Source organism: Micromys minutus, assembly GCF_963924665.1.
Source record: "Micromys minutus genome assembly, chromosome: 31".
NCBI classification, from domain to species: domain Eukaryota; kingdom Metazoa; phylum Chordata; class Mammalia; order Rodentia; family Muridae; genus Micromys; species Micromys minutus.
Window position 1 is genome coordinate 2,775,224 of NC_137966.1, and position 25,108 is coordinate 2,800,331.

Genomic DNA, 25,108 nt, shown 5'->3' on the forward strand with positions numbered 1-25,108 from the left:
GGAGACCCATTGGGCACATACCTGAGACTTAGGTGACTCCCTGCTCCCTGCCCAGCCCCTGGCCTGGTACACACGCCACACTCCCCACATAAGGAAACATGACCACAGGCCTTGTAGACCCAGAACCAGAGTTCTCCATGCTAATGAGGTACCAGAGGGTTTAGCCAATACGCTTCCCTTCCCAGACATCCTTTCCTGTAAAAGGTATTTAACCTCAGGTCCACCCTGAGAAGTTGGTACGGTACAGTGGGCATCCATTTTCCACAATGAACAGTCAATAAACGGTTTGGACATTGGACCGTCTCTTTCATCAAAATCTGCCATGGGGAGCCATGGAGGTTTTCAGATACCCAGCTGCAGACTCAGCCTCCAGCAGAAGGCCTCTTTGTGTTCCAGCCACAACCACAGCCGAGCCAAACCGCAACTCCCCTTTCTCCTCCTGCGCTGGGCTACATGCAGTACTCAGTCTGTGTGTCCCCAACTCTGCGCCCAACTCCTCATGGCACCTAGATGCCCAGGAGTCTGGGAGCACCTGGTCCTGGCCCCATCGTGGGCCCATGGACCCCCCCCAACACTTTGTTCCCGACTTCTCTGGATGGTTCTCTGGTGGAGACTGGGGGCCCAGCGCCATGTCTGGGTACTTCCCTGGGGCCCAGTGCCTGCCCAGCAGCAGTGTCGGTTAAATGCAGTCAAACTCCCCACATTCTGCCCCAGCAGTCATGCACCGAAGCGGGCCCAGTGAGGACCAACAAGGATGAAAGTGATGAAGGCTACATCTGACACTTTCCTCTGGCTTCCACATGTGGTGTGTGTGTGTGTGTGTGTGTGTGTGTGTGTGTGTGTGTGGTGGCATGTGCAAACCCTTGCGCCCCCAAAGTAAATAAAATTATGTTAAATAGAAGAAGCTGTTAACAGCAATCACGGGACTATAATGGGGTGCATCAGTAATGCTTTTCGGGGCTGGAGAGATGGTTCAGTGGTTAAGGGCACTGACTGTTCTTCCAGCGGTCCTGAGTTCAAATCCCAGCAACCATATGGTGGCTCACAACCATCTGTAATGAGATCTGATGCCCTCTGCTGGTGTGTCTGAAGACAGTGACAGTGGACTCATGTACATAAAATAAATAAGTCAATAAACAAATCTTTAAAAAATAATAATGCTTTTATACCTTTTCACTCTACAACCATTAGGCATGGCCTCCCTGAGCTCAACTTGAAGATGGCCTCCATCTTCTGCAGCTCCCTGCCTTCTCAAAGAACAGCCAGCAGCAGCCCCGTGTGGCAAGGGCTGCTCAAGATCTGAGCTTGCCCCATCTTCCTCTCCTCTCACCCCGCTACTCTGTGCCTGGCTCCGGGACAGAAGGAGGGCACTGGCTTGGGCTCAGAGAGGCCGCCTGGGGGCCCCGCCTCCACCTGTCCTGCCATCTGAGCGAACAGGGGTGCCACTGAGATCCCCTTGTCCTCCTGTGAGTTCTAGAGACCCATTCGTCTTGGAGAAGGGTTTTGTGGGAGCCGAACAGGCAAGCCACAGAAACTGCTCGAGAATGAACCTGGGTGGGAAGGGTAGAAAGTTGAGGTGTTTCAGGAATCCCCGAGGCCAAAGTTGCACTGTGGAGACCGCTTCAGAGTCTTGAAGCGTGAGGGAATCTCACACCCTGTCACCTGATCCTGACCTGCTTTTGAGTGAGGAGGGGGCTGAGACTCCTATAGGGCTCTGTATTCATTTGTCACCTGGCTGTGAGGTTAGACCAACTTAGACTGGGCTGGTACTTCTGAGGCTTCTCTACTGGGTGACCGCTACCAGTTTCCTGACCCCATCTGTCCTCATCTGTCAAAAGGTGTCATAGGACTTTACCTACCTTATAGGTCATCCTCAAGGTCAAGTGGTTTGTTTTCTTTCTTTCTTTCTTTTTTTTAAGATTTATTTATTTTATATATCTGAGTACAGTGTAGTTGTCAGACACACCAGAAGAGGGCATCAGATCTCATTACAGATGGTTGTGAGCCACCATGTGGTTGCTGAACTCAGGACCTCTGGAAGAACAGCCAGTGCTCTTAACCGCGGAGCCATCTCTCCAGCCCAAGGTCGGGTGTTTTAATCTGCAAAAGCTCATGTGTAATGCTGAACCGTGGAGCACTCCCAGAAGTACCTGCTTTGACTGTTACGACTTGGCTAAGGTCCAGCACTCCTGTAGATAGCCTTAACCTCAGGTTAGACCGAACTGTTCTTACAACCACAGGGCTGGCCTCCAAACCCACATGCATGCTGGTGGCGTATACCGCCTGCCCACTTCAGATTATTCTACGCTTTTCTGCTACTCTCAGGGTCAAGATGCGTACCTACCCTTTGCCATCCCAGCCTTCAGAGTTCGGGTTCAGCTGCCTCTGTCTCATCTTGTTCTACCCTGATGACAGACGGGGTCTTTGCTCTACCATGATGACAGCATCTTTGGCTGATTCTGTCCGGCTTCCATGCTCTGTCTCCCATGGGGCTTTTGCATGTAAACACCCCTACTCCCCGACAAATGCCTTTCCTACTTGGAGCCCTTCCAGCTTCCCCCCAGGTTCGTTGTGACAACCAGCAAAGGTGTGTCCCGCACCTTGTCAGACAAACCCTCATCTCGCCGTTCTTGTGGACATTGTGCTTTTGTCCCTGTAGATATTTACCCAATGTCTGTCCCCAGTGCCTAAGGTGGAGCTTGGCACGTAATTGCAATTCGATCAATATTTGTCAAATATGCAACTTGGCAGAGTCTGGCAGTCATCTAGGGGCTACTGCACAGAAGGCATGGAAGTCATTTGCCCATACAGCTTAGCCAAGGGACGGTGGCCCAGCTGGGAAGATGGCCCACTATCTGGGTGAACGCCTTGGATAGCCTTTGACCTCTGAGACCTCCATGTGTACTAAATGGGCCACACAAAGAAACCGTGTAGGAGCATTGTCAGCCTCGACTGGAAGATTCTATTTGAGGCAGACACAAGAAGCCTGCTGTGGTTATGAAGGCATATAATTATAGAAATTATAAAGTAGATGATGCATGTATTAAATGTGGGGTGGGGAGGGTGTGGCATTTTCCCCCAGAGCTCTCTTTGACCTTTTCTGGGAAGTTCTTTTTAGGCTTCTGTCTCTATTGCAGGGAAAGGGGTCAGCTCTTGAAGCACATGGGAGTCACACTAATGTGGGGTCACCTGCTCTCAGACCCACGGGCAGGGAGCTGGGCCTATGACCCTGAGACTATGGGATCAGAGGGTTCTGAGGAGAGGCAATCCACTACTCTGAAAGCCTGGGTAGGTTCTGGTACCAGATGGCTTCAAGGTCTGACCTGTGGACACCAGTGCATTCTAGACACCCCTCAAAGGATACTTGGGACATCCTCTGAATCAAAAGGAAGCTGTCCTTGGACCAGACCAGCTCATGTTTTAGGGATGGGGGATAGTTGGACCCAACTCTATCCTACTCAGAAACGTGTCCAAGTCCAGACAACTCTCCTGGTCTATCTGGCTGCCTCCCATTGGGAAGCATGGGGTGGTCGGAGCTGCTCCCAGGGCCCCCAATTTGTGGTCTCCACTGCTGCACAGTGTCTATGAAGTGAGGCAGGTGGTCTTGGAACCTGCTCACCACAGTGTGAACCGGGAAGATGGCCATGAACATCAAAGGCGGCATGCATCGAGTGTTCGCATGTTCGGGACAGGAAGTTTGACAGTGATCTGTCAGAAGTCTTCACTGAGGGCTGGGAAGATGGTTGAGTGTGTAAGAGCAGTGGCCAGAAAAGGCCCTAAATACAGATTCCCCAAACCCACATCCAAACCTGGCGTGCTTGACCATGAGTCTGTTACCCCAGTACTACTGGGGACAGAGACAGGATTGCTTGGATTGTTGGCCATCAGCTGAGATCCAAGTTCAATGACAGACCCTGACTCAGGGGAATAAGATAGAAAATGATAGATCAGGACACTAGCCGTTCTTCTCTGGTCTCTCTCTCTCTCATATACACAGACACACACACAGACACACACACACTGACACAGAGACACATACAGACACACACACAGACACACATGTACACACACAGACACATAGACACATACAGACACACACACAGACACAGACACACACATATACACACCACATACATATAACAGACACACACATACACACACATACACACAACAGACACACAGACACATCAGACACACATACACAGACACACACACACATACACACACTTACACACAACAGACAGACACACAGACACACACACATACACAGACACACACACATACACACATAGACACATCAGACACACAGACACACAGAGAGAGACACACACAGACACACAGACAGACACAGACACACACAGACACATACACACACACACACACACACACACACACACACACGTCTTCAGTGGAAGCAGAGGCCTGAGTGTGGAGATTCAACATGCTGGCTGATTCCCACAGCAGTGCTACTTTGTGTATGTGTGTCTGTGTGTGTATGTGTGTTTGTATGTGTGTGTGCTTTAGAAATCCCCTTTCCTGACTCTGCTTTGACGAGAGAGATCAACACCTGATGCCCAAATTGGTTCTGAGATCACCTGGCCCAACTCCTCATTTTGCTGAAGCCACAAACGTCAATGACCCAAACCACAGAAGGGATCCCAAGAAACTCAGTCAGGACTGGACCCCTTTCTTGCTTTGCAAGAGCTGGTGTTCTTGCCCTGTCTTGGGCTGTCTCTGACACAAATGGGGCTCAGAAGTCTGCTCTGAGCTGAGCGCAGACGTCCGGAAAAGGTGGAGCTGATTCTATTCTGTTCCTCTTTTTTCTTTTTCCCTAGAACCCTGGCCTGAGCCCTTTTGTCTTGGGCTCTGAGTCTAAGAAACTGCTGTGGAGGCCTGCTGGTTTTTCCAGCCCCCTGTGGCTTACTGGAGATTTGTTTGGTAGGTGTGCTCCCTCTAGTGGTATAAGTAAGGATTACGTGCAGCATGGAAGCGGTTTCTTCCTAGTGTGGTAGGGGTGATGGAGTGGGGGGGGGGGGAGAGGAGAGAGTGGGCGGGGCTGGGGCGGGGTGAGGGGCGGGGCTGGGGCGGGGCTGGGGGCGGGGTGAGGGGCTGGGCTGGGTTGTCAAGCCTTCAATACAACTTTGATGCAGTCTGTACTTGTGGAACTAACTCCACCCCATGCCTGCCCCGTCTCTCCCCTCACCCTAATCCCAGTCTTGTCATCTTGACTGAAACTTTGCATTTTTTTGTTTTTGCATTAATTTTGATTTATTAACATTCTATATTAAAATGTTATCTGTGCAGAATATTGAGTCCTTGGTCATCCTTTTAAGATTTGTGTCTGAGTTGGATGTCCTGTTCTTTTCTGCCTGTAATTTTGATCATAAACCTGCAGGGGAAGAGCCCTTGTATACATGAACGTGCATTTATCAGGGGAGACCTCATGTCCGTCTGTCAGTATAGGCTGGGAGCTCTTCCCCACTGTCACGATCAGAGGTGGGTTCTCAGAAAAGGGGTAGTTGCTGGTGGTACACACCTTAATCCCTGCAGGCAGATTTCTTTGAGTGCTAGGCCAGCCTGGTCTACAGAGCAAGTTCCAGGACATCTAGACTACATAGAGAAACCCTGTCACGACAACTGAGAACCAGGGGCTGGTGAGATGGCTCAGCGGTTAAGAGCGCTGTCTGCTCTTCCAGAGGTCCTGAGTTCAATTCCCAGCAGCCACATGGTGGCTCACAATTATCTGATGCCCTCTTCTGGTGTGTCTGAAGACAACTACAGTGTACTCATATGACTAAATTATAATTATAATTTCTTTAAAGAAATTAAAAAGAAACCAAATATTAAAAAAGAAAAGAAAAGAAAACTGAGAAGCAGACAACTACTTTTCAAAGAACATATTGAAGAGGAGACCTTTGGACAAAAGGCATACCAGGTTCTGTGTCTTCTTCAGTGCCTACATAAAAGAAAACCCCCAAACAGACCAGGTTCCCAAGGCCCTCAAGAAGCCACCACAGATAGGACTAGGCACTAGGGTCTTACCATGCAGCCCTAGCTGGCCTGGAATTTGTTATGTAGATCAGGCTAGCCTCCAACTCACAGATCTTTCACCTGCCTCTGCCTCTTGAGTGCTGGGATTAAAGGCACTCATCATCATGATCATGCTTGGTTAAAAAAAAAAAAACAACAACAACAACAAAACAAAACAAAAAAAAAAAAAAAAACAGAAAGGAAAACACTTTACCATCTCAGAGGCTTCTGCGGGGACCCTGGGCAGAACCCTTGTCCACCCACAAGTCAATCTATTTGGGCCACAGAGTCCTGTCTGGTTTCTAGACCCTTCCTTACCTATCCCATTCCATTTGCAGTGGACTCAGCGAGGGTGACTAAATAAACCGTATTTTATTAGCACTGGGCTCACACTTTCAGCCCATGCACTACTCTTGTCCCACGGGTAGTCACCAGGGGCCAGTGAGCACAGGCTGCTTGAGGGTTATGACTGTCAGGAAAATCTCTGGGAATTGTCCGTGGGCTCACAGCTCTCTGTAGGAAGGCTTCTTTAGCCCTGCATTTCTGAAACCACGGGCCAGGGTAGTCAGCTCAGTGCTTCTCATCCCTGTCGTCAGGCATGCGGGGAAAACCAGCTCTTCATCGGTGACTGAGCAGTGAGCCAACAAATAAGAAAAACCCGAGTGCTTGCTGAACCGCGCTGTGCTCTAAGAAGGTGCAGGACTGTCCCCTAACAACTCTCAGTCCCTCTGCAGACTGATAATTTAGTACTTTTTTTTTTTTTGAGACAGTTTCACCCTTAGCCAAGAGTAGCCTTGAACTCAATGCAATCCTCCTGCCTCAGCCAGTAGAATGCTGAGACCACATGCAGAAGCTAAACCAGCTTTCTAACCAGGAGGACCTTGGCCACGACCTGTGAGGTTGTGTGATCTTCCAGCCTCTTCTTCCGGCCCTGGTGAGTTCCTCAAGTTCACCCTGCTCTCCCCTGGGTAGGGAGGACATTCATAGCTGCAGCCAGGTCATTTTGCTGGGAGGACATTCTTTTCAGGTTCTCCTGTTGTCCTGTGTCCTGCTCCAGTGCCCAGCTCCTCCATGCCCTCGTGGTTTCTGATTTATAATTTTTATAATTCATAATTATTTTGGCCTATGAGTTCTCGAGTTTATGACGGTGTGAAAATAACACGAGTTCAGTAGAGACTGCCTGGAACTTTGATCTTTCCCCTCGCTGTCTATATGCAGGACATTGGCTTTTGCAATGATACTCTATGTAGCCAGGTCCCGGCGCTCACTTCTGAATGTATCTTTAACTGAGAAAGATATTTTAAAGCTTACTGTGTTTCAGACATGATCCTAATGCAAGCAGAGGAGTGGCTGTCCTGGCTTGAAGGAGTCCCAGAGAGCTGTGGGGAGTGGGGGGTGGAGGTGGGAGGGGGTGGGGAGAGTGATAAGTGTCCCCCCCCCCATCCCTGCAGTGATACAGGGCACACATGTAAGTAAAAATCCATGTTTTCCACTTTAAATGTTTGTCTGTATACAAGTAGACTTAAGGGATGAACTCAATATTAAGTAAATATTTCAGCTACTTCCCTATGCCCATTCATATAATTTGCTCTTTATATGTGAGTTGTATTTCCCAGGAGGACAGGCATCCTGTCTTGCCTCTGGTGCATGTACCTCACAGAGTATAGCCTAGTGCCTGTTACTCAACAGATACCAAGATTAGTGAGTGGACAGAGAAATAAATGAATCAAAAGCTTGAATTTAATGTTTTTTTTTTTTTTTTTCCTTTAAAGCAGCAGTAGAGGAGGCCTGACTGGGAATAAAAGCTCCCAAGACTGCCAGCCCCCATCTCCAGTTCAGGGATCCTCCTTTACCAGCACCTACACAGAATCTTAGTCCCCGCCTCGAGGCTCGGCCCCAACTCGTCTATACCTCGTTGGGGTCTCCTTGGTCTGCGTAGATGAGGAAGCCGGTGAACAGGCTGTCGGTCCAGTAAGGGTCGTAGAAGAGCCCGTTCTGCTCCGAGTAGAAGATCTGCAGCCAGACTTCATCACCCTCCTTGAGAGCTAGAATGGTGGAGCCCGAGGCCACGTCATGGTTTCCGGTGTTGGCATCAAAGGTCCGAATGCGGTACTGACCGTTGTGCACCAGGCCGATGGCCAGGTGTTTGTTGGCCAGTGTAATGTCATAGGTAAAGTAATAGATCCCTGGCACGCTGCACACGAACTTGCCACTGGATGCATTGTAGTGACCACCCTCGTTCATCAGAATCTTGTCAAACTTAATGGGCAGTCGCTCGCGTGGGTAGCTCTTGGTGACAGCCACTGAAAAAGCCGACTTGGCCCGGCTACTGCCGCAGCTACAGGGGCCTGGGAGTCCAGGTTCCCCCTTCTTGCCCTTAGGTCCCTTCTTGCCTGGTGTGCCATGCTTCCCGGGAGTACCACTGACCCCCTTGGGTCCTCGGGGACCAGCTCTCCCAATGGCCCCCGCTTTGCCCTTTGGTCCTTGTTTTCCTCGGTTGCCCGTCCTGCCAGGTGGACCTGGGAAACAGAACAGCTGGTTTTATAAGGGACACAGAATCCGGAGAGATGGCTCAGTGGTTAAGAGCACTCTGACTGCTCCATCTTAACACAGCCACGCATTGTCTGCACGGCAGGGTGGGATGCGAAAGCATTGGAGGGTGTGCCAAATGCCCATCGAAGGCTTTGTTTCGGAGAGACGCTGGTATTAATGAACACCTGAGGTTGGCAGACACAGGGCAATGATGGCTGCCTACAATGACGCCTGCCGCTGTCACTCTCTGCTACCCTGAGGCTACTGCTGTGGCCATCCTTTGCTGACATCTAGAGCCTCTTCAACCTTCCACGGAGGACTGAAGATCTGTGACTCTCCAGGACCCAGGACCACCAGCCCAGGGACACAATGGGCTGGCCCCTCCCCCCGCCCATCAGTAATTACTAAAATGACCTGCAGACATGTCTGCAGACCAGTCCTATTGAGGCATGCTCTTATTTGTGAGTTCTTCCTCTCGGATGACTTTAGCTTGTGTCGCATTGACATTAGACAAACCAGCACATTTGGTCATGGTGACTTTTCACAGCTATAGAACAGTGATCAAGATGGTAATATATGTTCATTCTATTGGCTCTGTTCCCCTATAGGACCCTAATACATATTATACTCTTGAGTTTAATGTCATATGTTTAAACATTTATTACTTTAAATAATAGGGAAAGACAATAGGGAGATGTGTTTCCAAACAGCGTTTTCTTTTAATTGAAAATCTAATTTTCAGGAGCCATTCAAACAACCTTATCTTATGCTGATGGGTGTTTTGCCTGTATGTAAGTCTGTGTACCACCCATGTGCCTGGTGCCTAGGTGGTCCCTAAGGCTAGAAAAAGGCGTTGGATCTCCTGGAGCTGGAGTTACAGATAGTCACTGGGAATCAAACCTGGATCCTCTGAAAGAACAACCAGTGATCTTAACGACGGAAGCGTGTCTGTGGCGAGGAGCCTTTTCTACCCTGTGTGAGTAGCACAGACAGTGTGCTGGTGACAAGTTCAAAGGGCACAGACATCACAGGAGACCTCCTTCACCACTCCTCCCTTTCCTCTCATGTTCAGGACTGTGCATCCATCAGTTTTGCGTGCTTCCCGGCTTTTCTGTAGTGGTGCAAAACCACGTGGTGTGTTTACTTTATACAATTAATGCTTGAAGCCATTCGCTTGTTCCATCAGTTAATAAAGCGAGGGTACGACATTTAGGTGGGTACTAGAGCTCAGTTCGCACCAAAGGGGATAAAGGACAAATGTGGGGGCGGGGGAACAGACTAGATACATCCTTGATAAAAATGGAAACTAAGGAGTGGGACGGCTCAGCCACCAGGAGCACTTTGCAGAGGACCAGCGTTCCGTTCCCAGCACCGGAGGTGTCGGCTCACAGCCACCTCCAAGAGCTTCAGGGTCTTCACCTGGCCTCCTTGGGCACTCACATGCAAATGAACACATGCGTGCGAACACAGTCGCCTGTCGGGGAACAACCCACTTTGGTTTGCCATTTTTTTTTCCCTAGCCACACACTTAGGGAAGGGCAGGAACTTCTACCTCCGGATATGGGTGGTCTGCTTTCCTCCTTTGTTGCCATCTGAAAGGATTCGGGAGAAACATGCTCTCTCTCCCAGCTGAGACCTTTCTAGAGATGGGTTTATGTTTGTTGGTTGGGGGCGTGGCTAGACATCATCCTTCTCCTGTCCCAAGGTGACCTGGATTTGACTGGGTTACACACATCAATCTGCTCCATTTCTACCTCTCCACACCGCCTCCCGTAGTGGTCCCTTGACTCCTGGCAGGAGAGGTGATTCAAAGAATCCCAGACTTGTTCCCTTCTTGCTCCTGATCAAGGAAGGCAGTTGACCCAGAGACCATCTCCCACAGGACCCGCAGGGAAATAAATCTCCAGAAAAGATCTGGTAGGCTCTGCTTGACCTGAATATGTCACCGGGTCAAAGAATGTGGGTTAGTGACATCTGGTGCCTAGCACCCTGCAGGACCTCCTCGGGTTCAAGTATTTCCAATTTTGTCAGAGGTCGTCTGCTAAGAAGAGGTAGATTTGGAGGAGTTGGTTTTGTGTGAAAGGAAAGACCATGGGTTTGGAGCCTAAGTTCAGTAAATCAGCTTAGGGCTGAGTAACATTGTAACACTGATTTCAGGGCCTTGGGTAAAAATATCCTGATACACTGTTGGTATCACTGCTGTCCATAGGAGGATGCTGAGGTTAGGGGAGGTTAAGACACTTGTCAAAATTAATATCCAAGATTGTTCTTAGAGTTTAAGCTCTTGCAGCTATGAGGAGCTCCTTTTTTTTTTTTTTTTAAAGATTTATTTATTATATATAAGTACACTGTAGCTGTCTTCAGACACACCAGAAGAGGGCATCAGATCTCATTACAGATGGTTGTAAGTCACCATGTGGTTGCTGGGATTTGAACTCAGGACCTCTGGAAGAGCAGTCAATGCTCTTAACCACTGAGCCATCTCTCCAGCCTGACAAGCTTCTCTAAACCTTGCCACCCTGACTCTTACTCTTCTCATTTGAAACTTGGAATAAGAAGGGCATTTTTTCCCCAGGATGGTATTGATGATCCGCTGAATGACTTACTCAAAGTGCTTTGTCAGTGTTAAAATGCTACACAAGTGAAAGCTATCATGAGCCTGAAAGGGTAGAGTGTGTACTTAACTTGCCTAAGGTCCCTGGTTTAATCCCTAGCACTAAGAGCAGAAAGCTGCTATAATTTCTCTGTCTCAGATGTACATTTGAGGATGCTGATATCATTAAGAGAAGGAGTGAAAGGTCACAGAGGGAAAGTCTAAGTGGAAGGAACCTAAAGACAGTATCTGTTCCGTGTCTACCTGATTTCTATTTTGATCAGGTAGACTCTGTGTGAGTCCTTGTGGAACTGTCAAATACAATTACTAAGTGTTTCCACCACCCACTCAAAAACATCCAGGGCTGGCCCACCATACAACCTCTGCCAATGGTGGCCCCACATCTCCCTGAAAAAAGTTAAAAAGTGGGTGTGGGTGAAGCTGTAGGGATGGAGACCTGAACGTATTGGCTGCTCTTTCAGAACATCCAGCTTTTAGGGGGATGAAACCAACATACAGGGAGAGGCAGAGCCTTAGCAAAAAAAAAAATTAAACCCTGGTCCAAGCCATTTCTCAGTCTCAGCTCTTAGTCTTCATCATTTCATGAGCCAAGTGATCTCATTTGGGTATGTTAATTGGGCTGATGTCAGCTGCAAACCAAGTGCTTTGAGTAACAGCTCACAGGCTAGCCTCAATTCACCACTTAGTGCTTCTAAAACTCAGCAGATTGAAAGTCTTCATCTGTTCTCCAATTGGTTATAAAAAATATAGCGATGGGTGTTAGCTAGTTTTAGGAGCTCTAAAGCACCCTTTGTGACAGATACTGTTAACCGTGGGTGGGACAAGAGGGCCAGTACAGGTCTCTTACCTTCTTCTCCACTGTCCCCCCGGTCTCCATCCTGGCCATCTTGGCCATCTTTACCAGGAAAACCCATTCTTCCCACTGTCCCCGAGGATCCTGGTGCTCCTGGAGGGCCAGGTGGGCCTTGGGGACCAGGCAGACTGCAAACTAGTTGAGGACCACCCTTCTGGAAGTCTCTACGAGCAAAGGCTCCGAGCATCGGGTCGGCAGCACACGGAAGGGCACAGACCAAGAGCACCCAGGAGATCATGGTGGTCACCTGTGGGTGACAAAAGAGCAGGTAAGAGTGGACATGGTACTGACACACAGCTGATCAGTCCTAAGGCATCAGGAGAAGGGGGAGGAGGAATGAGGACGAGAGGGGATGAGGGGAGGAAGGGGGATGAGGAGGATGAGGAGGGGCAAGAGGCCTGGACGAAATTGCATTTCTGTCTGCCATACTTTTCTCCATCACAGACATCAGTCCGAAACAGTAGTTCTCATCTGTGGGTTACAACCCCATTGGGAGTCACATGACTCCTTCACACGGGTCACCTTTGGCAATCCGAAACCACAGCCATTCACCTTATGATTCGTAACAGTAGCAAAATTACAGTTGCAAAGTAGCAATGAGAAGAATTTTTATGGTTGAGGGTCACCACGCGAGGAGCTGTATTAAAGGGTCTCAGCGTTAGGAAGGTTGAGAGCCGCTGACGTAGTGTCGTCGTGTCTCAAGGGCATACTTTGATCCATGTGCGAGTCCCGTGCTCAGACATACTTTGCGCGGAGCCTGAGAACAAGTCCTTCCACGCGGCTGGTAATGCAGGAGGAACCTGCACCCCAACCCCCACCTGCACCCCAACCCCCACGGCACTAGTGTCGGACCAGCGAGACGAACTGTGGGTGGGAGAAATGGCCTGTGGCCTCGATGAAATGTGCAAATTGAAAGTTACGAGGGCAGACGCGCTTTACAGGTGGTGATTTGCAGCCACGCTGCTCCGTACAGAGACTTGGGGTTGCAAGTGTGGGAGATGAGGAATCGGCGACTGAGGGATGGGGATCCCACGTAAGGGTGCAGCCACACTGCTCAAGGTCATGGTAAGATCTCCTCTCTTAATGCTTCTGGCGCCCAGGCTCACTCTTGGGGCACAGACTATTTTAGAATAGGAACACGTAGTAGTAAACGTTAATAAACGTGGAGATAGTACCAGGCACAGCCATGCCACGCTTCCTTCTGCTACTCTCTGTCCCCGGCGGTATCTCTGCATCCATGGCTTGCCCTTGGAGCCTTGCTGCCAGGCCAGCACCAGCAGGAGGCGGGGGCGCCCTCTGGCGGCTCCCTTGCAGAGGACTCTGCTCACATTTCCAGCAACTGCCCCCTGTGATTATTGTCACAATTCCCAGTAACCTGATAAAATCAAAACTCTAGAAGCTTGTAATTTATCAATCAAATCTATATCAGCAAACTCTCACTCCACAAAATGCCCATACATTAAACTCAGAGCCAACTGATATTGATATGAACTGCCCACCTAGACAAAGTGTCCATAAGACAAATTGTCCTGTAATAATCCAACCCTTATAAGATATTCGTAACTACCAGTTGCTATTTAAATCCTCATGAGTCTCTTCCCCCATCTAGGTTTCTTCTCCTCTCTCCTATCTTTCCCGACTCTCACGGGCCTTGCCTTATCTTGTGCCTGCCCTCACCTGCATATAAACATCAACCCACAGGCACAAGTCCGGGGTGGGGGCGGGGAAGAGGCACAGAAAGGCTGGGTGATAGGACTGGTTAAGTCATATAGCTAGCAGATGGCAGGCTGGGGTTTGACCCAGGTCACATAGCTCCGAAGATCACCACCTCCTGCTCCAGACTGGACCATGCTTAAGGTTTGAACATCAGTGTGGGACACACTGGGGGATCCTTATCTTTCACCTCACCTTCTCTGTGCAGCTATACAAACTAGGGCTTACAGCAGGGAAGGAGGGAGGGAGGCAGGATGGGAGGGAGGAAGGGAGGGAGGGAGGGAGTGAAGGAGAGAGGGAGGGAGGAAGGAAAGAGCTGGGACTTTTACAAGTAGATGAGAGAACAGCTGAAGTAGCAGCAGGGACTGTTCCCTCTATTCTACACCAAAGTAAAGCCACAAGGCTCCTCAGAGGGAGAACACTTGCTCTCTCTCCAGCCTAGTCTTCTCTAGACAGAGAGGGGTCAGTGGCCTCTCAGTGACAGCCAGCTGGAGCCGGCCCCAGAGCCTAAGGGGACACACAGGGAGATGTTTTATTTTTATTTTTCCTCTGAAGCCAGAGTCTGAAGGTTCTTGCAGCCCCAGAGGCATTCCTGCAGCCGGAGCCAGGAATAGCTTTGGAAAGAAAAAGATTTGCTTCCAGAGCTGAAAGCAGAGAGGAGTCTCCCAGGCACCTCTGAGAAAAACAAGACTCTAAATTGCTCTCTTCCCCTTTAAGCCCCATCTTTATACCAGCACCCCCATAATGGCCCTGGAGGGAAGACCGCAGCCCACCCAGATGGGGTAACTCTCATGGGCTTTTACATAGATGTATAGCTAATTTGAGGAGGGTGTCAATGACAGAGGCAGAGACTGACATTATCAAGCACCCCCACGGATCCAGGGTCTGCAGTAAACCCATGGAGGTGAAAGGAAGTTTGTAAAGGAAGAAACTAAGGCTTTAGGAGGTGAAGTCGTTTATCTACTTCAGCATCAGGGAGCAGGGTTTACCCATGGCCAGCCATGCCTCGAGACCATGCTTACCCCACAATACCTGTCTCCCTTCTGCATCTTTCTCCTACATACCCAGAGAGGCAATTTGCTCATGTTAGTAGCATGAGTTGTATTTGAACGTGGCCTTGGCTGCCCCAATATACAAACGCTTTCCAGGCTATCAGCGTTGCTTAGATGTTCTCCTTCCAAACATTCTGTATTACAGAAGAGACCTTAAAGCATGTGCCAAAGCCGCACACAGCATTCTTTGAGATGTATTTCATTTCACGGTCTTATACACATGTGTCCTGCATGACTTTGGAAATGTCAAGGTGATATTTACTTTGGTAATCAGAAGCTTGAGAAAAATCTCTTGTCCTCTGGGGTGTGAAGGTGCCTACCTGTAATCACAGGACCCAGGAGTTCAAAGTCATCCTCAGCTATACAGCAAGTTCAAGGCCAGCCTTGATTACAAGGGACCTGGTCTCAAAAACACACAATAAAGGGGGCTGGAGAGGTGGCTCAGTAGTTAAGAGCACCGACTGCTCTTCCACAGGACCCGAGATTTCTAGCACCCACATGGTAGCTCACTCTGCAACTCTGCTTCAGTGGGTCTGATGTCCTCACACAGATATACCATGCAGGCAAAACACCAATGCACATAAAACAAAATCACACACACACAGAGAGAGAGAGAGGGGGGGAGAGGAGAGGAAGAGAGAGAGAGAGAGAGAGAGAGAGAGAGAGAGAGAGAGAGAGAGAGAGAGAGAGAGAGAGAGAGAGAGAGAGAGAGAGAGAGAGAGAGAGAGAGAGAGAGAGAGAGAGAGAGAACAAAACAAAGTATTTCCTGCTTTAATAGACACAAGTCTCCAGGGCTCTGGCCCACCACAAATCCCTCTGGAGTGTTCATGATATTGAGCTAAAACAAGGGTCCTGACTAAGAGATCTGGGTCCAGGTTTGCAAAGCCTACTTCATCCCGTGATTCGTTCCTCACTTGGACTTTCAACAGCCCCCCTTTCTGTGCTTACTCCATGACTCCCAACCTCTTCCACACACCCCAGCCAGAGTTTAAATCAGCCACCTCATTCTGCAAGCCGGTCCAGTAGCTTCTGGCTGTAGGCCACAAACACAGGAACGCCTAACAGGGCCCAAATGGCCCCAAATGACCTGGCCTCAGCCTCACCCCAGCCTCTGCTCCCCTCTTCCTTTGGCTTTTGGAGAGCTACAGGGCTTCTATCATGCCTGACCCCCAGGCTCAGCTTTCAGCCTTCTTCCGTATTCCTTAACCCCCGATTTTGGACAGTTTCCCTTCCTTGGATCATGCAACCACATTTTTGGTTTGTTTTCTGTATCTCTCTCATGCCTAAATCCCAAGAGCACAGGACCTCAGCTGGTCACCTGTTTACAAACTTTCAAGCGGGTATTTAAGAACTAACTGCTTTTGGGCTAGAGAGATGGCTCAGTGGTTAACAGTATCTTCTGCTCTTCCAAAGGACCTGGGTTCAACTCCCAGCATCTAAATAGGGCAGCTTTCAACCATCTGTAACTTCAGGGGGGTCTGACATCATCGTCTGGTATGTGAGGGTACCCACAAGTGTGTGTGCACGAACGAACAACACACACACAGGCACACACAGAGATACACACACACACACAGACACACACAAACACACACAAACACAGACACACACAAATACACACACAGATATGCACAGACACACAGACAGACACACAGACACACACACACACACACACACACACACACACACTTTAAAAATCTTTAAAAAAGAGAAATAGCTGCTTTATAATCGGTTGAGACTTAGAAAATCTGTAGGGGAGAGGAAAGAGGGTCTAAACACTAGAAGGCATAGAAACCCCTAATTTAAGCAACTTTTCTTTTCTGTCAGTTTTTCTTACATGGCCCAGGCAGAAACGTTTTTTTTTTTTTTTTTTTTTTTTGGGCTGCTCAGTCTGTCTTTCTGTCCCTGTCTCTGGGGCTGTGCTTACAGATTACCTCACATACAGCAAAAGTTCCACAAAGAGAGGTTTAACTGGTCAAATAAAAAAGTTAACCATTACCTGCCCCCCTTACCTTTTTAAAAACTGTCATCTAAATCGTTCTTTCTTGGTACGGGTTGGGAAGAAGGGCTTCATCAAGTCTTCCTGCTAAAAGGGAGAAAAAAAAAAAACCCGATAGTTAAATCCCAGAAATGGAATCACGAGGTGTTAAACTTGGATGCGTTCTGAAGTCTGGTTTTAATCCACCCAGTCCCGGGTTTCTAGCCTCACAGGAAAGTAGAGAGTGATTCATGGATGTTCCAGGAAAGCTCTGGGACCCCGTGGCTCCAGCATGGAGTCCGCTGTATGGGAAGAGCCTTCTTCTTCCACCCTTCCCAGGGCCGAGCCGACTCATCGTTGAGGGCTTTCTGCCAAAACTGGGACAAGAGAAGCGGCAGAGGTGAGGGCCCTGGCCTTTCTTGGGTTCGTCCAGAATGTGGTCTGCAAGTACAAACGGCAGGAGTGCTTGTCTGGGCCTTGAGTGAGGCTGTGAGGCCCAGGTGCCGACCAGTCTCCCCTAAACATCCCAAATAAACAATGTTACCCTCAGGGGTTAAACACTTGTGTGCTTAACTATTTCATGGACACAATGCTATTTTTAACCCACAGAATCTGTGACAGGGTTGAGCGTATGCCCCCAAATATCTAGTCCAGAGGCTGGCATACTAAACACTGCAGTTGGTCACCTGCCCCCTAATTGCAGTCTGCTACCCAGAAGCCCTCTCGGCTGCCCTCCTCTTTCTTTAAGCCTCAGCTCTAAGTCTAAAAGTATCTGACCTATAGTGATCTTGGGCCCCCCTGTCCTGCCTTCCACTGTGTTTGACACTGTATTAGTGGTGAAGAGTAATTTCTCCCTGCCGGGAGATCCAGGGAGGTAAGTCCCCTGCCTGTCCCTCTCTGTAACACCAGAGCCTAGCATGGCATCACACTATAGTACACTTAATTCAGTACAACTTAAGTGACCTTGAATGCAATGGTCACTCCTGATCCACGAAATACCAACGAGATGTTGATATGTTCATGGTGTACCAAGCCACACTTGGCTACTGAGAATGTAGAGAGCCAAGTGCTGAAGCAGCCGTTGGGTTGAGCCTTCCAGTCCCCACCTCCACCAGGAGACCCTGGAATGATGCCCTGTCTTGCCTCATCCTCAGCGTAAGAGGACCTCCTGGTCGGATCCAACTGGGCAGTTCTCCCCATGTGTGGACTTAAAGGGGACTGGGGTTAAAGAGAGCTTGCTTTCGGATGGATGAAGACTGTTGGAAAATCTGCTTTGATGGGAGAAGTTGCTAATGGAAAACACCCTGCCTTCATCAATTCCAGGAAGCAAATTAGAAGCAGCCTTCCCGAGTGTCTCTCAGTGCTGAGGTGGCCTGAGGGAGAAAGGCTGGCTGCAGCTCCAGACAGAGCTCTCAGGACATCTTTGTTGCCCCTGGGATCTCAAGTTTGGGGTCCACTCTGAAACTGCAGAGCCCAGAGGAGAGAGACAGGACTAAAAGGTGCATACAGACAGTCGAAAGGCACGCAGTCCTCTTTCTGAGAAATATTCAAAATCCTCCTTTCTTTTTCTCCTTCCTCGTTCTTGGCTCTACCTAGAAACGGAGGTCCAAGGATAAATTATGACCTAAGGAGAGGTCTCTGGTTGGGCTTGTCTCAGCAGCACTTCTGAAGACATGCAGAGGTCCGTCTTGGGATTGATATGGAAGGGTTCTATTGTCTGCTACTGATATCTCAGGTTCTTCAAAGCCAACAAACAGCATTCAACATGGTGGGCAGTGGTGCTACAGGCTTCTGAGCCTCCACTGAAGAACTGGCTACAGACGTCAGGGAGGTGAAGCCAGGCTCTTGGGAACTGAAACGGGCGGCCATGGAGCTCCAACGAGAGCCTGTGGCTTTCACATCACATGGACGACCAGGAAGACAGTGAGAAAGGATACAGTGGTTGAGTGGGAAGAGGAGGGAAGAGGAATCTCTAGGGAGGTCAGCCTTGGCATGGCAGACTGGCTGGCATGGTTGGAGAGAATTGTTGGGCAGTCCTGGCCAGTAGGAAAAGGACACAAGTCATATGCCATTTAAAATTATCCCATGGTCACATTAAAAAGTAAGAAGAAGCAGGTGAGATTACTTTTAATGTTACTTAGGTCAAGGTAACGTCTCATTCGAACATTCAGCCTTCAATATGTATTAGTGTGGCCTTTTACCATCTTTAAAAAATGTTTTTTAAATGTATTTTTATCTTACACATATGGGTGAGGTTTTTTTTTTTTTTTTTTTTTTTGCATGTATGTCTTTGTACCACAGGTATGTTTGGTACCCATGGGAACCAGCGAGAATGATGGATTCACTGGAGTAGAGAAAATGTGGCCCATTATGTGTGTGCCGAAAAGTGAACCCGAGTCCTCGGCAAGAGCACTCAGTGCTCTTAACTGCTGAGCCATCTCTCCAGCCCCACACTGTACAATATTATATAACACTGTCTGCGGAACCCTATGAGGTTTCTCACACTTGCATACTCAATATTTATTAATGTACATTGACTGATCGATTGCGTGTGTGTGTGTGTGTGTGTGTGTGTGTGTGTGTGTGTGTGATTGCACATATCAAAGTGTATCACAGAGCACATGTGGAGGCTAGTAGACAACTCGTAGTAGTATGTTCTAGTATGTTCTCTCCTTCCACCGTTAGGATTCTGGGACTCGACTCTGGTTGACAGTACCACCCTCCTAGCAACCCTCAGTAGCTCCATTTCATTAGCTTCAACTCCATGCTCTGGTCTCCATGGGAACGGCATGCAATGGTGCACATACACACAAAGACTCAGATCCTCTCCAGACATGCCGTCCTCTAAAGAAGGCTGTAAGCATCAAACCTAGTGATGGGTTTCTTTAAGATGACACTGTGCAAGGACTTGCTGATAGAGGCTGAAAAGCCACCCTGAACAGCATTGTCCCTGAAGGCATTCCATCTCAGCAAGGGTCACCAGCTGGAGGCTGGAGAGATGGCTTGGTAGGTAAAGTGCTTTACTGCAAGGGGTGTAGATCTGAGGTTAGATCACCAGCATCCACAAACGCCGGGTGAGGTGCTGGGCAGCTGCTACCTCAGTGCTGGGGGACCAGGTACAGGTGTTTTCCTGATGCTCAGTGGCCTGTCGGTCTGGCAGAGTGTCAGTTCCAGGTCAATGACAGTCTGTGTCTCAAAAAACAAAAAAAAAAAAAAAAAAAAAAAGGGCTGGAGAGATGGCTCAGTGGTTGGGAGCGCTGACTGCTCTTCCAGAGGTCCTGAGTTCAAGTCCCAGCAACCACATGGTGGCTCATGGCCATCTGTGATGGGATCTGATGCCCTCTTCTGGTGTGTCTGAGGATAGCTACACTGTGCTCATATATAACAAATGGATAAATCTTAAAAAAAAAAAAAAAAAAAAAAAACCCAAAAACATGTCCCCCCCCAAAAAAAAACAAAAAAAGGAAAAACAAACAACAACAAAACCACAAACCAAAAACCAACACACACACACACACACACACACACACACATACACACACACACACCACACCAAAAGATTTGGGCACAACAGAGGCAGACACCCAATGTCAATTTCTGGCTTCCACTGTGTATACACACACACACACACACACACACACACACACGTGTGAATACACACAGAAACACACATTTACACACACTTACGACACAAATATACACAAAGTGATCAGCTGGCTGCTTGCTAATCACTTGCCTTATGTGGACCTCAGATTATGCTGCCCCTTTTTGTTTGTTTGAGACAGGGTCTCCCAGTGTACACAGCCCTGGCTGGTCTGAACTGATATGCAGTTAGAGCAGGCTAGCCTGGAGCTGTCGGCAATTCTCCCACATTTGCTTCCCAACAGGCCCAGCCCGCACATCTCTACTGTTTGTTTTGTTCACAGTATCTTGTGTTTCTCGTGTATCTTAGGCTGACCCTGACCTCACTCTGTGGCTGGGAAAGCTCTTGAACTTCTGGCCTTTCAGCCTCTGTCTCTTAGGCGCAGAGATTGCATATATAGGCCAACAGAGTTGGCTTTGCACAGTACTTCTAATTTCTGTGGGTATTTTTTTTTTCTAATTTTAAAGTAATTTTTGTGTTCAAATAAAAGTCTCTAGGGCTGGGGAGATGACCCAGTGAGCAAAGAACTTGCTGTTCAGGTGTGAAGGCCTCAGTTCAGATCCCCAGACCCCATGAGGAGCTGGAGACTAGAGTGTGAGTCTGTATGCCATTCCAGGGCTCCTACAGTAAGATGGAAAATGGAGACCTAGGACTCCTTGGAAATCCACAGGACAGCTAGAAGCAAACATGAGACTGGACCTCAAATAAGGTAGAACGTGAACACCTAAATTTGTTCTGTGTCCTCTGCATGCACGCTGCCGAATAGCTATGCCCACACTTGGCCCCGTGTACACACAGAGAGAAAGGGAGAAAGCTTTTCTGGGGGACCTGGCATCCTGCGGGCCTGGAATTGCTCCCCACAGCCCAAGAGGCTGATATTGGCTTCTCCATTTTGCAGAAGACAAAACAGAGCCCAGAAAAATGTAAAACAATTTCCCAAGCCAAGCATATCAGGGAAACTAGACCTGTCGAAGCCAGGCCCAGAGCTCATGGCCCTCCATCTTAGCCCCTCTGCTAGCAGGAAGGTCCCCTAACAGGTCAGTGGTGCCAGTACTACTGGGCACGTGTGCAGAGAAGGAAGCCAGAAGAGGACAGATCCAGGGAAGAATCTGGCTTTAGAAGGGGTTTGGCATAGAATTGCTTCCAATACTGCACCTAGACTAGAAGGGCTTTAACTGGTCAATTCCGAGTGTGCAGGGCTCCCCTCGTGAAGTGAGATGCAGTTCACAAGGCTCTGGCAGGCAGGAAGATGTTGGTTGGAGAAGTATGGGGATTAATCTGTTACCTCCTGGGGAACTCGGGGGGGGGGGGGGGAGCAGGAAGCATCAGTGAGATTATGGGAAAGTCAGCAGGGCTAGGACTAGACAAGAAAGAATGCAGTGACAAAGTTACTTCCTGGGATAGGGAACAAATCCTTGCAGGTATGAGGACCTGAGTTTGATCCCCAGAATCTACATTAGAAAAGAAAAAAAGAAAAAGAAAAAAAAAAAAGAAAAAAAATAGGTAAAGAAACTCAGCCTGGTAAAAGGTGCTTGTAATTTCATCTCTGGTAAAGCAGAGACAGGTAAATCTCTGGCACTTCCTGACAAACCATCCCAGCCTGTTTGGTGACCCTCAGGCCTTTGAGAGACCCAAACTGAGCATGAGTGGCTCTCACTGGAAAGCTTCTAAGGAACAACATCTGAGATTATCCTCTGACCTCCACATTACTCAAGTGCACGCATCCTCATTAGTACATGTACACACAAACGCGCTTGGTCACACACACACACACACACACACACACACACACACACGCACACACACACAGAGAGAAACACGTGCACACATGCATACACATAGAAAACACAGTCAGACACAGATACATACATACACATATACAGCACACTCAAGTAGAGATACACATAGATACACACACAGAAAACACATACATAAACACAGGCATACACACACACACAAGAAACACACACAGACACACGCATAGATACACACCCATGCAGACACTCATAGAGACACATACATACACAGACCCAGTTTCCATACACAGAGACACACAAACACACACACACACACACACACACACACACACACACACACACAGAGATTTTTGGGGGGATCTTGCTGACTTCTTCATGGAGTCAAGTAGCTTCAAAGATGACTTTGAACTTGTGTAAAGAATTCCAGTTCATCCTACTGGAACCAATGTGATGCCCTGGCTAGTCAGGAGGAAAGGTATCACACGTTCGAATGTGGTTAGCTAGTTAAATTAAGAAGAGGGGCAGAGGTGATATGTGGACAGACTCGTGGAGGGGCTGAGTTAGTTGGAGGTGACAAGCTGAGTAATGCGTGTAGCAACAAGACACCAGATAATCCCACGCAGATGGGAGGGCAGAAATAAAACAGGCAGAAGCGAGGTCTTTAATAATGCTAAGTGCCTTTGTCTTTATTGACGCTGCCAGTGTCCTGTGGACAGTCTCTGGCAGATGGTCATTTACGGGAAAGGCCTCTGGAATGTTGCAGACCGGTTTTTATGGTCACGGCAGAGGCACACCATGCTGAAATGTTACGGGAGGGACTGGCTGGGCTGGGAGGCCCCATCAGCTGCTGTCATAGTGTGGTTGAGAGTTGAGGTTCCTGAGGAGGGTCAGGGGGCAGGGGTGATGTAGAGAAAGAAGTGAGACGTGAGTGTTTGGCCAGCATGCGCAAAGCCCTGGGTTTGATCCCTGGCACTGAGTAAATCTGACGTGGTGACACATACCTGGAGTCCCACCCACTCCAAGGCAGGGGCAGGAGGAGCAGGAGTCAAAGGTCAAAAGTCATTCCAGCCACATAGTGAGTCCAAGGCTAGGTGACCCTGGCTCCGACAAATGACAAGGCTTGGGGACAAGTAGTTTGGTGGCAGAGGGGGAAGAGGAGAGAATTGTGAAGAACTTGGTGTCGTTTTCTGACTATCATTTCCTATGTGTCTCTGAGCACAATCTGCTCCACTCTCCTTCCCATTTGAATACACTGAAAGAAAAGTCCAGAGCACATGAGGTAAGAGGCCCTGGTGATGTTTCTGTGGACCCCAGCATCCAACTTAGACATAAAGGGTTAAATACCTTTGCCATCTGTGCAGCCCTGAGCCTGTCCTTAAAGTGACTCAGTCAGTTCCTTCTTTGAAGATAGATAAGTCGTTGTCATGGTAACGAAAGCGCTCAAGTTGGGCGGGGGGGGGGGGGGGGGGGGGGGGGGGGGCGAGCCTGAGGGCTTGGTATCAAATAGGTTCTCAGTAAACCATAGGGCACTTTTCCTTCTTAACCCGCGAGCCACCAGTCAGAGCCTGGCACGTGGTGTGCCCCTTAGAAATGTTTGCATTCCGGCTGTCATGCCTAAGGCAGAGGTGGAGAGGGGCCCATCCCGGTCTCCATTCCCATCCCGGGGACGAGCTCACTGCTACCTCATCTTGTGCCTACAGCATCCAGTTCCTCCAGGTCTGCTCCACTCTGTCCCGAGGCGTGTGACACTCACCGTCTTGTGCCCCGCGCCACGTCCAGGGCCACTCGACAACGCTGCTCTGGTGGTGCTCAGTTTTGCCTGCAGCAGCTAGAGATGCGGGCCCCAGGCATAGTTTTCCCATCCCGTCATGGGCGGAGCGCCTTCCTTCTCGGTCACGTGCGCTGCCTAGCAGCTGGCCTTCTTTTTCCCTTTGGATGCAGACTTCCAGAGGTGGGGGCAGCTTGGGTGTGTCGGTGCACGGTGCTTGTAGAAGCTGTCAGAGTCTTTGGAGGTTTGGTCCATGAGTTGTCGTTACTGCTGTGTTTGCCGGTGCCTGCTGAGCTGTGTGTGCACGTGGGCTTTTATCTCTTGGTGAATCCGAGGCTGTCAGGAGGGAACATGTCCCTGCACACTGAATGTGTGTGTACTGGAGAGTGACTCTAAGGTATACATACACGTTTAGTTGTGTGTGTGTGTGTGTGTAGGTCACGCATCCAAACATACATCAGACCCCAGTATGCACATGGAGATTCACGGTAAAGGCTGAGCTGAGTGTACAACTAGGGATAACTGGAGTGTGCATTATATACTGGGTGTGTCCAATAGTGGCTAAGTATCTGTGTGAGGTGACATTGAAGAGTGTTCTGTGCACACTCACACATACATGCACGCAAGTGCGCACGCACACAAGTTTGTGTGGATTTTCTCTGGATGTCGTTGCCCACACATGTGGAAACATATGTGTCCCAGCCCTCCTCTCTCTCCTCTACAGACAACAGCTCCTTCTTTTTCCCTCTGACTCTCAGGCCTACTTCAGGTCATGCAGAGAGAGAGAGGGAGAGACAGAGACAGAGAGACAAGACAGAGAGACAGAGACACTCAAAGAGAAACAGAGAAACAGATAGAGACAGAGAGACAGAGACAAAGAGACAGAGACACACACAGAGAGACACAAACACACACACACACACAGAGGGGACAGAGAGAGTTAGAGAGATACAGGATGATTTCAGCCCCAAGACATCAGAGAGATCTCTGTTAGATAAGGAGCTAGAAGAAGAAGCACCAAAGCCTGTCATTAGCTTCTCCCCCTTCCTTCCTCTGCCCCTTTCTTCTAGCTCCTAGTATTCCATGGGCAGAAGCATCTGGCTAACAGCTGTCACAAGATGCAGCCTTTACAGTCAGAATTTTAACCCAGCAATGCCTTCAAAGTCCA

At 49.0% G+C, this 25,108-nt stretch overlaps 1 protein-coding gene across 3 annotated transcripts; it reads right to left on the bottom strand.

The window, feature by feature from the left end:
- Positions 1-7,769: 7,769 nt before the first annotated feature.
- C1QTNF2 (C1q and TNF related 2) lies at positions 7,770-23,992 on the bottom strand. 3 transcript variants are annotated; one of them, XM_080908108.1, is made up of 4 exons: positions 23,926-23,992; positions 16,807-16,880; positions 12,024-12,276; positions 7,770-8,549 (listed from the first exon to the last, which is right to left on the bottom strand). In XM_080908108.1, exons 2-4 carry the CDS (start codon positions 16,822-16,824, stop codon positions 7,936-7,938), a joined length of 885 nt encoding a protein of 294 aa, XP_080764234.1. In that variant the 5' UTR covers positions 16,825-16,880; positions 23,926-23,992; the 3' UTR covers positions 7,770-7,935. The 3 variants fall into 3 exon arrangements, with proteins under 3 accessions (XP_080764234.1, XP_080764232.1, XP_080764233.1); XM_080908106.1 differs by lacking the exon at positions 23,926-23,992 and adding an exon at positions 17,004-17,147; XM_080908107.1 differs by lacking the exon at positions 23,926-23,992 and adding an exon at positions 17,004-17,139 and having other exon boundaries at positions 16,807-16,877.
- Between the last annotated feature and the right edge of the window lie 1,116 nt (positions 23,993-25,108).